This window comes from Rattus norvegicus, chromosome 17 (genome assembly GCF_021556685.1).
Source record: "Rattus norvegicus strain SHRSP/BbbUtx chromosome 17, alternate assembly SHRSP_T2T, whole genome shotgun sequence".
Lineage (NCBI taxonomy): Eukaryota > Metazoa > Chordata > Mammalia > Rodentia > Muridae > Rattus > Rattus norvegicus.
In genome coordinates this window covers 81,273,336-81,290,960 of record NC_141550.1, presented here as the reverse complement: position 1 = coordinate 81,290,960, position 17,625 = coordinate 81,273,336, and the positions used below count along the sequence as shown (strand labels likewise).

General features: G+C 46.4%; 1 protein-coding gene across 13 annotated transcripts in view; it reads left to right on the top strand.

The window, feature by feature from the left end:
- Fam107b (family with sequence similarity 107, member B) overlaps positions 1–11,077 on the top strand; it is a 206,108-nt gene extending 195,031 nt beyond the window's left edge. For 8 of the 13 annotated variants that reach the window (XM_087591381.1, XM_087591379.1, XM_087591380.1 and 5 more), the window contains 3 exons: positions 3,006–3,189; positions 7,513–7,663; positions 8,484–11,070. In XM_087591381.1, the coding sequence (XP_087447507.1) occupies positions 3,062–3,189; positions 7,513–7,663; positions 8,484–8,600 (396 nt within the window). In that variant the 5' untranslated portion in view covers positions 3,006–3,061 and the 3' untranslated portion in view covers positions 8,601–11,070. 13 annotated transcript variants of the gene reach the window in all.
- The last annotated feature ends 6,548 nt before the right edge of the window (positions 11,078–17,625 follow it).

Genomic DNA, 17,625 nt, shown 5'->3' with positions numbered 1-17,625 from the left:
GCCTGCTCAAAGGAGCAGCGATGGCCAAGGCCTGCAGGTGGAGGAAGGGCCACGGAGAGGGAAGCGGAGTGCACAGTCTTCATTCATGCCAGTTCAGTCAGAGTGAGGCCCTGTGAGGACACGTCGCCATACGATGGGAATTCTGTGGTCAGGCGTGGGTAACCGTGAACAGGATGGCTGACAGGGAAGCCATCAGGTAGGAAAGTCACAGAGAGGGCTGTTTCTTCGTTTTTGTTGTGGTTGCAGAGTGGAAAACCGAGGGGAAGTGACCCTATCTAGCGCCTGGCTCCTGTACCAGCCGCCCTGTGGTGAAGCCATGCAGGGTCTGGGAGTTTGCAGGAGGTGCGTTGCATGAGCCTTCTGCTTGGGCCACAGAAGGCTCTGAGCCTGCGTGTGGGACGTGGGCTGTGGGGCTCTTGTGCCCACCCTCGACACCAAGACAGTGTTAGCTGTGTGCTTAGATCAGAACTCATGCAGGATTGCCCTACTGCCCAGGGCCTGTCTGGTAGGAGACGCCACTTGTGTGCATCTCACCTGACTGTTACTGTGGGGGAGGAGCCTTCCAAGGAGCTTGACTCTAAAGAGGAATCATAAACTCTTGTGTTGTCCACCCACTGTGCCCTAGTATCCTGGCCTAACGCTCCACTCCCCTGGAGCTGACAGCTACCCCATTCTTTCCTCGCCTGCCTCTGCCCTGAAACTTTGACCTTTGAGTCCCTCCTGCATCAAAAGGATGTTCTGGCTTAGGGTAGGGAAGCAGGTCCTTTTATGGAAGCAGCAGCCTACCTTGTCTACTGATTAACCAGGGCGAATCTGCTCTGGGCTTTTAGACAGGTGGGGCTATAGAGCTGTGCCTTGTGCATTTGCAGTTTCAGCAGACAGCACAGCACGCTTTGCCCGGGAGCTGTGGTGCTGAAGTCAGGCTGACTGTGATGGGCTCCCTCACTCACTATGTGCAAGGTTTGTATTTCTCTTTCTGGTTAAGGTTACAGGATGCTCAGTTAAAATATCGATGTTAACAGTGTCCTGGGAATGTGTGGGTTCTCTTATGTTTTTCTCATTTGGTAGCTTTGAGCCTTAATATTACACAGATATTTAATACGATACAGCCAGAGCTGTTTTTTTTTTTCTATTTTAGTTGACTTATTCTTTAGACATTTAATAGGTTTATTTTCACGTTAATTTTCAAAAAGTTTTTTGCAGCATTGGCTGTAAAAAAGGTGGGCACTGCAGTTTGGCCAACCTGGGTTTTGAGATTAGTGGGTGGGCAACTTGTTTTTAGCGCTGTGGCACTAGCAATGTAAGTACCAGCCTGACGTTTAAACCTTGTTTCTCTGATTGTTGGTGTGGAGTCTGGGTCTTTTATTCCTACGGTTGTTGCTGGAGTCAGATGGGACCCTGCACCCGGGCGTGCCGTTCCTAAGGCACTGATAGTCATTGGCTGCCAATTTGCCCACATTTGGCTTCCAATGCTTAATGTCCAACACTGATGGTGACAGTTTAGGGGTTCAGTCATCAGTGATGACTCTGAAACTCCTGGTCCTTCACTGGTTGTCAGTGCACTGCTTGTTTCCCTCCAGTGTCTATGCTGGAGTTGTGGGTAGAGGCCCTGCTTTCTCTCTTCCCTTTGCCTCCACTTAGCCCCACTCCTCCCCGTAACTGTCTGTGCTGGGTGGCCTCCTCGGGCAGAAGTTAAAGGTAGAGCTGGGACTGGACTAAGAGCTTGTTCACAGAGAAATTCTTCTCATTCTTCTGAAGGCAGATTTCATATAGTCAATATTGATTCAATATCGTCTACTGTCTGGAGGGGCTGGGGATTAGAACTGGAGGAGAGGTGGCCTCATCCTTCCGGGGAATGGACAGAAACCTGCAGTCACCCTGTATACCAGTGTGTCCATCCTGTGCTGTAAATACCAGGGAGGTGGCAGTGCCACGCCAGGCATGAGTCTTTCAGGTGTGGCTGTTCCTCCCACACAGTCCCTGCTCTCTGACCTACTCTATCATCTAGAGGAAGTAGCCAGAATTAGTAATCCTAACTTCGGACTTGCCAGAGAAAGCAAGGTTGGAATACTCTCTTGTAGTCAGGTCCTTATCTGATTTGGAGTTTGAAAATCAAAGTCACTGAACCGGGACAGTACGAATCTCCTGTTAATTATTATGAAATATTCACCGGGTTTGTTCTGAGCACAAGGAGCAGGGATGGATGGGGTCAGCACCAAGAATGCATCTTGGCACACATAGCAGTCCTGGTAATCACTCACTGGCACCGGCCCTTGCCTGTCTTATGCCGTGCAGTCCGTCCTGGTCCTCTTGCTCCAGCCCCCAGGGGGCTTTATCTTCCGTCATGAAACAGAGCTCACAATCACAGGCGTCCACTACGTGTTGCCCACAGCCCTAGTCACGGGTGTCTAAGAAAGGAGACTTTCTTTCTTTTGAGAGGAAGTCTGAGGCCAGAAGGACTAAGTGATTGCCCGACTGTGTCTGCACATCGCTCTGCTATAGTTCAGAGACATGCTCTCTTTAGCACCCCCATCCCCAAAGGGGTCTTGCTGCAGGGTCACCCACCTTTCCTTCCTTCTCTTTCACTCAGTTCTAGCCCTGAGAATAGATGATCAGAGTGAAGGGAAACCGGCCACCTGATGTCCATGTTGAGTGTTATCTCTGTGCAGGCTCCCGCTCCACACTGGCAACGTGGATGCAGTGCCAATGTTGAGAGAAGCTGGTGCCCAAGTGTCTCTTGTGAGCCTGCTTTTGACAGGCGGTGGCAGGAGGTGTCCTTTGTGACTTGAACTCAGGGTGTGATTGGCACTGACTGGAGTCAGGTCAGAAAGCTCTTACCTTGCCCCATTGCTTTCTAATCCTTGGAGGATTAATCAGTGGTGCCCCTGAAGTAGACACTGGAGGACGGCATGTCCTAATATGACAGACCAGACATAGCTCTTGGGGCCTTGACCGTCAGTGAAAGAATGGGCTGCAAGTGAATTTGCCTTCTCTCTGTGTTTCAGACGGCCCGCTTGAGGACATTGACCCCAAAGACTCCTGTCTCATTCCAAGAAACATCATGGCCGAGCCGGACTACATAGAAGATGATAATCCTGAGCTAATTAGGCCCCAGAAGCTGATCAATCCTGTCAAAACATCCCGAAACCACCAGGACCTCCACAGAGAGCTTCTTATGAATCAAAAAAGGTATGTAGTTCCTCCAGCATCGTTTCTTTAAGGTGGCCGGGTTTCATTTTGAGTTTACAAAGGCTTCAAGGGGTTTCTGCTTGTTTGCCATACTGAAGGTGTCCTTTTAACAAGCATGCCGGCGGCTAACACTGGTGGGGTTGCACGCCATCTCCTTTCAAATGCATGCATCCTTTAAGGAGCCCTTGCATTTATTTTGTTGGTGCCTGTGGACGACGACTTGGAGGAATCCATTCTCTCCTTCCACGGTGTGGGGCGTAGGGATTGAACTCGCTTGGCAGCAAATGCCTTCACTTGCCGAGCCCTGGCCTGCGCCTGCGTATTTTAAAACCTGCTTCGAAGAGGCTGAGTTAGGGGTAGAGAGCATGTCATACGCATAAGGGGAATAGTATTTCTCAAGTTTAAATCTCTGACATTTGGGAAGTGTAGGAATCACATTTAAGCCCTGGTGTGCTCGTGTTTCCAAGTTCCAGAGAGACATTTCTAGAACCTTACTAGACTAAACAAACAATAACATTCCTCCTTATGTCTTTGTTTCTTTTATGTAGTATTTTAAATTTTATTGTCTTTCTGCTGAACTTTCAAAGGGATGCAAAATATCCCCTGTCTTCTTGTGCAGTCTGTCACTCTCAAAATTCCTCTGGGTTCTGGGCCTGCTACTGCTGCTGCTTACATATGTAATACCTGTTGTGTGCAGAGTGTGTGGGAGGGCATGTGTGAGATGAGGTGGTCTTTCCTCAGTTCCCACCATACTTCATCTTAGACAGCGTGTCTGACTGAATCTGGACTTCCCGGTTGTGGAGACCGGCTGGCCAGCAAATTCCCAGTATCCCTGCCTCCATCCCTCGGTACTGGGGGAGTTAGAGGTCCTTGCTACTACGACCAGGATTGCTTGTTTGTTTGTTTGTTTTTAATCGTGAATTCAAGGGAATTCCAACTCAAGTACTTATGTGTTACACAGCAGCCACCCTACCCAACAGAGGCAGCTTGGCCAAGATCGTAAGGTGGTTCAGTTAAACCCTGAACCAGCATTCACACCACTTCTCTCGAAACTCATTAGAGTGTACAACCTTTCCACACTACAATGCCTGAGCTAAAGCCAGCCTTTGGGGCAGAGTGAGCTCGGCTTCCTGAAGTCCCCCGTGTGCCTGGGGAGGTGGATCTGCAGTGAGGCCCTTACTTTGCAAGTGTGAGGACCAGAGTTTGGACTCACAGAACCTATCTAAACTCCAGGCAAATAGGACGGCCCACCTGCATAATGGCAGAACGTGAAAGGCAGAGGCAGAGAGCCCGTGGAACAAGCTGGCAGTGGAGAAGCTGAACTAAGAAGCAGACATTTAAGTAAAATGCCACCTCAGCAAAGACAGATGGAGAGTGGTCAAGGAAGACACTCATCGTCAACCTCTGGCTTTCACACATGCACGTGCGTGCACACACACACACCCCTCAAATATATGCAATAAAATGATTTTTAAAAGCCTCCCAATCTCCCATATTAAATTTAAATTAAGAGAATATATATTACATTTTTGCCTTGGTAATAAAGTATCAGAGGCTTGTGGCTTAAAATGTTACAAATGTATTATGTAATTATAGAGAATGTCCCTGACATCTAACCTTGGTTGCATCCATGGATACAGAAGCTTGCTCAATATCTTTATAATCAGCACTTGAAACATTTGAATCTCAGCATCACAAACTAGGAGTGAACTAAGCATAGGATTTATCTCTGTCCGGCATGGGCTGGGCATTTCAGATTCAAACTACACCCCCTACAAAAGAATAACGTGAATGGCGCGGCTGCAGCTTGTTTGAGGGGGTGAGGGCTTGGGTTAATTGTATGAGTGCTGATACCTTTCATGTATAGAATATACAGCATAAACTACTAACCCTAATTAGAAATCAGCCACACTCTGGCTGGAGCTGTGCAGGGGAGACCACTTGCTGCTCCTTCAAGGATCCAGGCCTGGATCCCAGCCCTTAGCTCAGCTCACAACTATTTGTAACTCCAGCTCCAGGAGATCTTATGCTTCTGTCCTCCTTGGGCACCTGTACTCATGTGCGCACACAGACATGCATTTGGCGCGCGCGCGCGTGCACGCGCACACACACACACCCACACACACACCCCTACACATAATTCGCTCTGCTCACCAGGATTGGCCCCTGGTCAGTCATACTTATTAATGTAGGCATCGGGGCCCGTAAGGACCCACCACCATACGTTAGAGTTTGCTCCGCTGCAAATGACCAGAAAATGTCATTCACAGTTGAAGTTAATTTAGCCAGTGAAATATGGGAGATGTCTGAATGTAAATTATTCATATAACTAACTTCTTAATCCTAAAATTTGTCTGCAGTTCTACATTGAGACCTTATGTATTCATAAAACTGAGAAAGTCTTAATTCATCATTCCTTAGTGTTGCTTTTGGATTTTGAGATGGCATTTTACTATGTAGCCCAGGCTAGCCTCCTGCTTTAGCCTTCTGAGTGCTGAGATTACAGTGTGCCTTCACACCCTCCTGGTTAATGATACCTGGAACTCATACAGGCTTTAACTGTGCTGTTAAAAATTTGATTTCCTTGACACCATGTGTGCAGTTCTGTATCTGTTCGTTCTTGGTAATTGTGAGGAAAACCATAAAATCATAAAAGTAATCTCTTTCGTTAGGTCTTAGAGCAGTTTTCTTCTAATCAACTTCTTGCTAATGAAATAGGGAAAGAGAAAATTTATTGTGAAAAAAAAATCTAGGTAGAAGAGATGCCAGACGTGTGTGTGTGCGCGTGTGTGTGCGCGCGCGCGTGTGTGTGTGTGTGTGTGTGTATAGTTTTCCAAGAGGTATGAAGCATGGATTGATCTGGGTTTGCAGTTGCGTGTGTGGCTGTTGTTTAAAGAGTGAGGATTTAGTGTATCCCACGTCTGATAATAAAGCATACACTGTTAAATAACACACATATCTCTTCTTTCCTATTTTTATTAGCAGGATGTTGGTTAGGAGAAAACTGCTGTAAGCTCTAATGAAAGGAGACTACTTTTATGGTTTTATGGTTCATTTCACAATTATCCAGAATGAGCAGGTACAAAACTGCACACAGGTGTCAAGGATATCAAAGCTTTAATCAGCATAAAGTCCACACCAGTTCCGTAATTTTTTTTGCTTTGTTTTGTTACCAGAAGAACATTTTGGAAACCATTCTGTAAGGCATATTCAGCAACTACTAGTTCTGTCTGAGTTGACAGAATCCTTAGAAACCCCCGTCCCCCAGAGCAGATCTGTAGTCATTGGCTAGGCTAGATAAGCAGCAGCCGGGGTGGGTGTTAGGGTTTACCTGGATTGAGTTTGCTGTGTAGATGAGCTGATCGTGCACAGTTACATGTGTGTATGCTTGGCATGAGTGTGCACAGCTAGCACACACTTGCTCTGCCTCTGATGTAGAGTGCTTTTCCTGCCCTGTTGTTTCATTTTTATTTGAAATATATTCAATACATTTTAGTATCAAATCGAGATTGTTTATGGGTCAATGGTGTAAAGGAGGAAGACAGGGAAGAGGTAGGCGGGTTCATCTAGAATCTTAGAAACCTAGGGCTGGATAAATCCTGAAGAAAGGAGAGATGAATCTGGGCTGCCATGCAGTATAGAATCCCTACCAGAAAGCACCAGAAAGGGGCGTCTTACTGTTGGATCACCCCCAGCGTTTCATCCAGGGGGACAGCCTGCTTGAGCTCGGTTTTCCCCACCTGAAGAAATGGCCACCTTCTTTCAGGCATGCAGTTTCCCTGAAGTCTGCTCTCTCGTATATCTCCTTAAGCACACATCAGCGGTGCCGTGGTAGCTGGCTGCTGTTAGGCGTGCACTCCACCTCCTCTGTCCCTCAGAAATGGCTTAGGCTTGGATCGAAGGTTCAAGAGCCTCCTTCCCTGCAGGTCTGAAACATGAGAGGTGGGAGATTTCCTCAGTCACTTTCTAAGCTGCTGTGCCACTCAGTGTCTGCTGAACATGAGATTCACCCGGCTTGCCTCACGTCCTAGGCAGGATCTGCCCCACCCACTGTGTTAGCATGCCGCTGCCTGCCTTCCCCACAGCCTTAGTGTGATTTTCCTGAGTCCATGGACTTGATGAACTCTTGGGAAGATGCCTTCGACTTCTCTCCCGTGCAGTGAGTGTCTGAGAGCTGTGGAAGAGCCATTCGTGTGGTAGCAGATACTTCCTCTGGCTAATTCTGCTTCCGTCTGTTCTGCAGCTCATACCTTCACTTACATTCCCTTCCCTGAGAGAGACTGCCACTGAGCTGACAGCTTCTCCATTCCTTCTTTGCCCCAGGGGTCTTGCTCCTCAGAATAAACCAGAGCTGCAGAAGGTGATGGAGAAGAGGAGGCGTGACCAAGTGATAAAACAGAAGGAGGAGGAGGCTCAGAAGAAGAAGTCCGACCTGGAAATAGAACTGTTGAAGCGGCAGCAGAAGCTGGAGCAGGTAGGGCTGGGCCTGCTCTGAGAAGCTAGGGTGCTGGACGCCAGGCAGCAGAGTGCCAGCACAGCAGATGCGTCACCCTGAGAGAAAAGCAGGGAGCACATGCAGGGACGGCATGAACCCCATTCAAGGCAGACACTCAAGGTCCACTAGGAACCTAAGCAAATCAGAGGGGCTGGGAAGAATGTTGAGTGGGACCCGATTCAGATCCCCAGAATCTGTGTAGATGTGGGTGGGTGTGGCATGGTGGCCGACCTGTAATTCCAGGACTTGGAAGTAAACAAGGGACCCCCTAGAGTAAACAAACCAGATAGACTAGTCATGTTGACCAGCCCTGGGTTAAACTGAGAGACCCTGCCTTAAAAGAATGTGGTGGATAGTGATTGAAGAAGGTCAGTTTCAGCCTTTCACACGGATGTATACATACATGCTGATGCATGCGCGCATGCACCCTGCACACACACACACACACACACACACACACACACACACACACACACAATGCATGCACACACACACATGTGCGCACACAAAAAAGTTGAAGTGTCTCCACCAAGCGTTGTGATAAGTTTGTCTGAGAAAGACTCCAGACAGCTGTGTGTACCCAGGGTGTTCTTTTAATTGTTGTTACCCCTAGGTAACAAACAAAGGATTCATGCTTCTGCACAGATTAAAATTCTCATTCTCATATATTCACATATATATATGTATATATGTATGTGTATATATATATGTATATATATATATATATATATGTATATATATATTCTTTTGAAAAGCCCTCCAGGACATAACTAATTTTTTGTGTTTGACATTCATCCAGCTTGAACTTGAGAAGCAGAAATTACAAGAAGAGCAAGAAAATGCCCCAGAGTTTGTGAAGGTGAAAGGCAATCTCAGGAGAACAGGCCAAGAGGTGGCCCAGGCCCAGGAGTCCTAGGCCCAGGCTGTGTGACCTGGTGTGTCCCCACCATCTGTTTCCGCAGGGGCCCTGTCTAGGCTCTGCAGTGCTCCTCTTGGCCAAAGCCCTGAGGGAGAGCACCCAGCAGATGAGAAATTTGATTATCAAAAAGGATTGCGTTTGATTTACCATTGTGGTAGATGAGTCGTCTCTGACGGTTGCCATTCCCGTTCGCCAAATGGACATCGACCAGCACACAAGACACCATGGACCTGTGTTTAGAGACTTTAGACAAAGAAACCCACGGAACAAGTGGAGAGAGCCAGGAAGCAGGCACTGGAACACATGTGAGGGCTGATCCTCGGCCTTTCTCCCACTCCAAGTTTAGTGGGGCTCAGAGCCTTCCTTGTTCTTTTAAAAACTACGCGAGTTGTTCGGAATCCCTCTTGGGTTAGCTGTTATTGTTTTGACTGCATCGAAATGCTTTTCATCTGTTACATCCAGTATTGTATTTCATTTTGAGACCCCAGATTTTACCCCCACATTACAAGCTAAGAAAGGAGGCTATTACTGTTTATGTTCAGTCAGACTTTTACTTTGGTTGACAGTGAAGCTCTGACACAGGATTAGCCATGTTAACATGTCAGCGCCCATCATGAACTTACTGTAATCCCCTTAGGTTTGGTGTGGCAGCAGGCCAGATGTCCCCTCTCCGCTTCCAAGAAGGTACAAACAGCCTTTCGATGCCTTTCTTGTTCTGACAGCCATAGGCTTTCTGTTCAGTTTTAGTTTGTCATTTCTTGCTCAACTATTCCTTTCAGTTGAAGCAATTCCTCAGTTCTCTGGTGGATGAAACTCAACTTCTGTGTTCCATATAGAGAGACCAGATCTTTTGAGTTCTCCTGCGAGCAGTGTAGAGGGGTGTCCATTAGGACTGGGTGACGAGGCCTTTAGAGATTGTATGTATTGCAAATAGAGATCTGTTTCTAGGAGACTTTAGTGGAAGACTATACTTTTTACATTTTGAGTATTTTAGATTTGAGCTTTGAACATCCCTGACAGATGGTCACAAGTTTCTTTCCCTTCTGTTTCTTGTGAAGAATGACTATCTTGGCGCTCTCTTGGCATGATGCTGTTGGTAGGGATGGTCCTGACTACTGTGTTGCATCTCTCAGGAAAAGCTGAGGTGCTGGGCAGGACTGCTCAGTCTCCTCTTGCTAGCTAGTGTGCTGTTCTAAGAGACATCTAGGTTACACGTAATATGAATGTTCTCATGCAAAATATACTTTATGCTACAGGCATGAGAGGTTTTTTTTGTTTTTGGTTTTTTTTTCTTTTTAGCATTTAGTACTTCTCCATAGAGATGATTTAACCAGTAATTTCTACACTTCTTTTTCCTTCCATGATGCATAGAATACTGGTAGTGCTTTGGAATCCTTGATTAGCACACTAGATGCTAGTTTTCTCTGGGAACACTTCAGTCTGGGAGTTAATGGGCCCATGTTCCCTTCAAGTATGAATAAGAAGTCAATGGAAGACAGTTCACTGCTAGACAAGAAGCACGAGAGCCGATTATAGCAGAAGGGATTCTGGGTCCTATCACAAGTGTTATCTAAATAAAATATGAGATGCTGAAGGTAAGATGGCTTGCCCTTGAAGATCGGCATGGTGACAACTCTGTCATCTTCCTTCCCTTTGGGAAAAGAGAGGTCATTCGCTGATTGTTGAAATGAACCTCTCCAGTGCACACTGCTTATTCTTTCTCTGTGCATATGGAGGAATGATGCCAGGTGTAGGGTGATCATTCGGGGCAATTAGACCTTCCTGTCTACCTGGAAGTTAGCTCTGGAGATATTCTGCCACTTGGCAGGATCGTCAGGAGCCATCGCCAGCTCCCATAGAAGGGCTGATGCTGTTCCAAGACACCAGTGGGGAAAGCTCGCTGCAAACACACTTGCTTCCTGGTTGCGCTCAGACCTGCGGTCTTCCTTGGTGATTAGTGCTGCAGAGTCAAGCCAGAAGAGGACTTGGGCACAGCATGATGTGATGGCTTCTGCCAGGTCTCAGAGCATCCGGGGAGTGGGCCCCTTAGGAGTCTCTCAGCTCTGCTCACTGGGAGTGCAGTCGGTCGCTCACTCTGCACCTAACACTGTGTAGTCGGACGTGCCACTTGAGCAGTGTCATGCTTTGAGCCACTTATAGGGGGAAGGCTCCATTTTTCCACTCTGTAGTTTTCTTAAGATAGCTCTGTGTTTTGTGGTCTCCTGCTAATATAGTAGTGTTGCTTTCTAAGCTATAACAGTCAACTTTATTCTTCTACTCCAAGAATCTCACCCCATTTGAGTGTACATAATATATATAAAGGAGCCTTAATGGATTTGTTTTCATAATTTAATATTTTTTGTATTTGCTCTTGTATAATTGTTTTTTTTAATGGAAAGTATTACAGAATCGAGGGTGGAATTCTTAGAACCAAAGTTATTCTTAATAAAAATCACCAATGCTTGGAGCACGCAGCCATGTTTGTCTCGTTTGTTTAAGGGTTGTGTAGACCTGGAGGGGGGTGCTGTAGCTTCCAAGTCTCTTTGGGTGACTGCTCTCTAACATCAGGTATATCTTCTCTTTGTGCATTTGTTGAGTATAAAAACTTACATGGCAAACAATTCCACCTCACATATCAGTGGCTCTAAGTGCTGCTGTCCTTTGCACATACCATACAAGACTCAGAATTTTAGGAGCTCAGTAAGACAGTAGAAGATACCTTTTTGGAAGGTCCAGATTTTGTGTGCTTGTGGATAGTAAAAGTTTTAGGAAGTCTGCTTTTGTGTCGTCTTTTGCTTACTCAGTTGCATGGACACAACCCTCAAAGAAGAGAGTTGAGGATGCTCTGTACACATGACTGTACTATACTGTTGCTCTCTGGGAGGCTCAAATCTCTCTCCTGGACAGTTAGGCCTTGCTGTGTGACCTTCCCTGGGCAGATGGAAATGAATATCCATTCCTCACAGATGAGACAGTGAGGATATACAAAAGAAATGATTCTCCCTATGTCTGGCTCGAACATCCAGGGGGGTTGTTGGGGTTTCTTACAGGAATATGAGTGACTCAGCAGAAGGCATCATTGAAAAGCCAACCTCACATAAGGGCTCATAAAAGCTGCATCTGCCACAGGGAGAGCCTCCTATCCCCAGCACTTGCTAGTCACAACTTTGGGTTAGAAGCTTGGGTTTCATGTACTTCCTAAGCCTTACATGGTGTGTGTGGGCCTTTAAGCAGGAGCATGAGGAAGGCAGCAGAATGCCTGAGATGGGAAAAGGGAGGAGGGGACTTCTGGAGACAGGTACAGAGGGGAAAGAGGGGACATTGCATGTGAACTGAACATAGGTGCTTTTCTTATTTTACCAATAACAATACTAATATTTCATCAATTTGAATAATGTCATTGTATTAGATATTACAGATATTTGAAAAGCCTGCAAGGGCCCTGCATACTCTCAGAGTACAGCACCACGTAGCTTGAATTAAGACCACTTATGAGTTAAGTCCACACAAATGAAATAAGTAAGTCTTCTTTGTTTTTTTAAATACAAGCACGCCGCCTCTCAGGAGGAAGGCATTCTGAAGAAAACAGCTACACAGCATGCTTTTACTTTCTAACTACTTATTTTGACCACTTGCCCAACTTTTAAGATCTTTGGCCTCTGATCCTAAAGTCTGCTTTAGTTGCCTTTGACAGCTCTGTGGGTGGAGGGGAGGACTGAGTCCCTGAGAGTAAATTTCAGTTACCCTGTGGACTCTACAGCCAGCTCAGAGGGTGGGTTCCACACATGACAGCTGCCCCCTTCGAATAGCTAACTCCCCAAGGTGACAGTTATCTGGGAAGTCTTAAAATGTGATTGGTAGGCCTGCGTTTACTGGTTAGCAGCTAAGGCTGTTTTATTTCCAAGGCTGGAGGAGTCTTAGGAGCTAGGAGCCTCGCAATGACAATTTTGCCTGATTTTTCTCTTGAGAAATATGCCTAATCATCAAGTAGGGATGTTTTCAGTATCTCCCCATCTGCTCCCACACTTTCTAGCAACGTATTTAATTACCAGTCAGAATCTGGTATCAAGGTTGCTTAGTCATTGAAAGTGACTTTATTGGTACGGCTTCATGGAGGAGTGTGTGGGCGCACACAGGAATGTTGTGCCGGTGTTGATGATGGTGCTGTCTCTATTTGTTAAATGTGAGCCCAGGGAGCACATTCTTCCACCTGTGTCCTTTGAGTATCTGCAGTGCCCATCTCCAGAGTGACAGGCTGACAGCCAGCCTCCCTCACCCTGCCCTCCTTTCCTCAGTCCTCTGAGTCTGCCCACTCCCCTGCCCTGCCTCGGCCACCTTCTCCACTTACATCCTGCCCACTGGCTTCTGAGTCAATCACAAAGGAAAGAAACAACTATGTTTATTTTATTTTCCCCTCTCCCTCTCTTTTCTCTCCATTGCAGTCTTGACTTCACAGTGCTTTCCTCCGCCTCCGCCTCCCAAATGTTATCACGCTAACAACCTTGGCTTTTATTTTCTTTTTCATTTTTCTTTAGTTTTTCCCCCTCTGAGAATTATTTTCCTTGAACCACTTGAACATGTATCATAAATCTAATTACTTAGTTGCCACCAAACAACCAGAACTATAATGGTGGCTCAGTGTGGTTGATGCTAGGGGACTTTCAAGTCAATATACAAGACATGCTTGAATACAGTGACCAGGACATTTTAGAAATAACTTAGATAAACCCAGTTTAAAGTTGAGCCTTTGGCTAATGAGAAGGCCCAGTGGAGGAAAGGTAATTCAGATGTCCAGCATCCACTTAAATGCCACTTCGGCATGCCAGCCACCTGTAATCCCAGCCCTTGGGAGTTAGTGATATGATAATCAAGGAAGCCCTGGCTTCAAGTGAGAAACGCCCCCTCAACAGATCCAATGATGAGCAATGAGGGCAGACATTAACCTGTAACCACTGCCACACGTGTGTACACACGCACATGCACACACACAGACATGCACACGCACACACATGCAACACACATACACACATGCACACACACGCACACACAAACACACAGACATGCGCGCACACACACAAACGCGCGCGCACACACAAACACATACACACATGCAACACACACATACACATGCAACACACACACACAAACACACAGACATGCACACACACACACACATGCAACACAAACATACACATACACACACGCACACGCGCACACACACAAGCCTACAAAAATAGGAAACCTTGTTTCCTGTATTTTATGTTTTAAAAATTACTTTTCTACTACTATGGTCATGCCTATTTAACAGCTTCCTCAGGTCTCAGGAAAATTTACCCAGTCAACACTACAAAAGGAAATGCCCCCCTCAGACTCACTGAAGTAGGGCGGTCTGCATTTTTGACTGATTTTTCACTTGCACAGAGCCTGCCTGGATTGTTGGTCTGAATCCAGCCGAGGCCTTGAGTTCCTGCCTTGTCATGGAAGTTTAAGAACTTTCCACTCACTGGACGCTTGCCTGCCATCATCCTCAGAACGGCGTGTGCCTTCATTTCTCGTGGCTGGCACTGTCCTGCCGTTATGATACATTGGTCTTGTCCGTTAGCATCGTTGAAATGGATGCCTTCTAGACTGCAGACTCAGTAGGGCCGCACTGATACTTGTTTATTTGAGCTTGTCGAGGAGAGCCATCAAGCCTGTGTGGTGATTTTTTAGGGACATTTGGCTTGTGTATTAACTTGAATTAACTCGAAATGATAGGTCCTCTTTCATTTGCTGTCCCGTAGGATCTGCAATATTCTCTCTGTATTTGGGACTCTAATTTTCTTAATTTCTCCTTATTTTATAGTTGCTGACATTATTTCCTGTATATCTAGCTAAAACAAACTCATCTGTACACTTTTTAAAAATGTCTGTCCTTCAGAGAACCAGCAAGATGCCCGTGTGTGTGAATACTCCCTCAAATGCACCGGTTGTTTTTTTCGTATCATAGCTGTTTTGTTTCCTCAGTCAGGGTCTTGGTGTACGGCCTTGGCTCTCCTAGCACTTGCTACAAAGGCTAGGCTAGCTTTGAACTTGTAGTGAGCCATCTCTGTGTCTCCCCATCACCCTCCAGAGCTGGGATTGCAGGTGCAAGCCACTATACCCAGCCTTCTTTTTAAAATGTGACACTGAGAAAACTGTTGAACCCCAAGGGTCTAAAAGGACAAATAAAAGGAACATTGACTGAAAGTATTATATTAACTCAATGTTTTTTATCCTTCAGATACCACGCATCTTGAAATTATTGCCACAATATAGGGCATGTGTTGATGGGTTACGAACACAACGGTTTCAGTAGTCCAAGATCATAGACACTCACAAGTGGCGTTGTCAAGGCGGAGTAGCAAATGAATAAAAAGTGCAGCGTAGGGGTTGGGGATTTAGCTCAGTGGTAGAGCGCTTGCCTAGGAAGCGCAAGGCCCTGGGTTCGGTCCCCAGCTCCAAAAAAAAGAACCAAAAAAAAAAAAAAAAAAAAGTGCAGCGTACGCGTGTCTATCATCTCAGTACACAGGAGGTGAAGTCAGGGTACAGCACCAGTCTGGGCTACAGAGTAAGACCTTGTATCAATAAAGTGAAGTGAAGCAGGCTCGGGATAAAGAACCTCTCCATCCTTTCTTGGCCTCTGTGACGGTTAGACTTGGTTCTAACTGGTAAAGTGCAAAGGTACATTTCTAGATGTATCTGTGGGGTATTTCCAGAGACCATGGAACTGTTTAAAATGTGTACAGTACTGGGATGGAAGTGAACCTGAAATGGCAGGAGCACACTCGTGCACATGGATTCCTCCCCAGCAGGTGTGGTTAAGCTCCTGCCCTCATGCCCCTGCACCAGATCCCACATTCTTCAGTCTTTGCGTGAAGACTGTCACCAGCAACTTTCCAGAGAGCTCTCAGGCCTCCATCCTCGGCTGCGGCTGCAGCCTTAACCTCCCCTGTTTTAAGGCTTTGGGCTTCTCAGACCGAGTTGGCTGCTAGGTTCCTTGACTTTGCAGCCTGCAGATAGTCACTGTGGGCTCATAGGACCTTTGGTGCTGTGAGCTGACCGACTACATTCTGAATTCCCAATTTGTAAAATTACAGACATGTTGGTTCCTTTGCTCTTGAGAACCACAGTGTGTGTGTGTGTGTGTGTGTGTGTGTGTGTGTGTGTGTGTGTGTGTGGTATGTGTGTAAGACCCAGACTGGCTGTAGGCCTCATCATGGAAACAGTTTTGACCTGTATATGCTTTTTCTGCTTTTTCTGCTACTGGAAGGTAAGTTGGTTTCCCCACTCTGGTCCTTCCTGCTGTTGTTTATGTTGGCTGGGGTCAAAGGTGTCTGGGAACATGGAGGAAATGGAAGCTCTGTAATGAGATTCTGCTACTCTCCCAGGCCTTGGCGGAGCCCCAAGTTACTTCAGTCTAGGTCTTCCTGGCAAATCCCTTGGATGATGAAACTTCTATTTGCTTTCTTCTGTGGTTCCAGTGGAGCCTTTTGTCAGGTTACTTGGTACTTTCATTTCTCCTGCTAGCTAAACGCTTGAGATTTAAGCTTAGGGAGCAGAGTCAGTCAAGAACTGGAGAAAGGCTGACTTCGCCTTCTTCCTGGGACCTCCTAGAGGCTGCAACAGAGGCTGGCCTAGATAGATTTAGCAGCCCAGAAGCGAGACGCTGTGCCATTCTGATTGAACCCCCAAGGTCCACTGACTGCGCCATGTCCCCATCATTCCAGGACACAGTTGCATCTGGGTCAGCCAGGTATCAGCAAGAGGGGAGAGTAGTTTGATTAAAAAAAATAGCAGCTCCCCAGGAGGGCAATGCCTTACCCCAAGAACCAGAATCAGGGTTCATAGGTAGCTGGTGTGGAAGAGAACCAGCCTAGGACTGTGGCATGGGAAACATCCACTATGTAGAACTCCAGCCAGCCAAGGGCATCTTGCAGCTCTAATTTGCTGAGTTAGTGACATCATTACAAAGGAGCTGTCGCAGCAGGCGCTCTCTTCCGTTTCCCTTTTTCTTCCTCAGTGATTTTGGTGTTTCTCAGAGATAGGCAGCCAATTAACTATACACACTTAACAAATACAGTTACAAGATGGCTTGCCGGCTTCAGCATTTGAGGTGTTTAGAACCTTGTTCAGACGTAAGACATTGCACAAGACATAGTCAATAATAAATGTTCAATTCAATGCCACAGAAACAGAGACAGTAACTACACGGGGAAAGATCCAGCAGGAATGCACACACTAAATCGTGGTTTTATGGCCAGATGGGCGTTCACCTCACTGTTCTCTGAGGGAGACAGTGGACATCAGCAGTTCAGGCGACATAACAAAATGTGGATTTTGTTTCTTTACCTTCCTATGTCTTTAGTTTCAAATGTTAAGACTCTGTAGGTTTAGGGGCTGGGTAAGGACCTTACTTCAAATCTCCCGAATGGATGGAAAAGCCTATGTGATCGGACACATCTGTAATCCCTGCGGTCTTGAAGAGAGATGGGAGGCAGAGATGGAGACACTGACAAGAGAATCCCTGAGATCGCAAGGGTCAGCTAGCCTGGCTTACACAGCAGCAGACCAGACACATTGGCTCAAGTGCAAGGCAATGACTTCTTACACGTGTGCTTGACCTCTGACCTCCACATGTGCATCATGGAATGTGTGTGCCTGTACTTACATATCTGAAAGTAAGTCACACACACACACAGAATCGGGGGAGGTACAAAGAAAAACAGGCTCTCAGGATTAGTAGTAACGTAAGACTTGCATTAGACAGAAGAGGGGGCGTAAGTAAGAGTTTTGTCTTTGCGAGTAATGCAGCCTATGTGCGGCTATGGCATACCTGTCAGCTATTTCCAAAAAACGTCCTTTGGGTGTATATTGATTTACTTACTAGCAGTGAATTGTGTAGTCTGCCACCAAATGGCAGGCTATCTCTGTTCACACGTTCTGGATACACGGTGACAGGAATAGGGTCCCCAAAACACAAGTATCTTACACCTACGCCTGA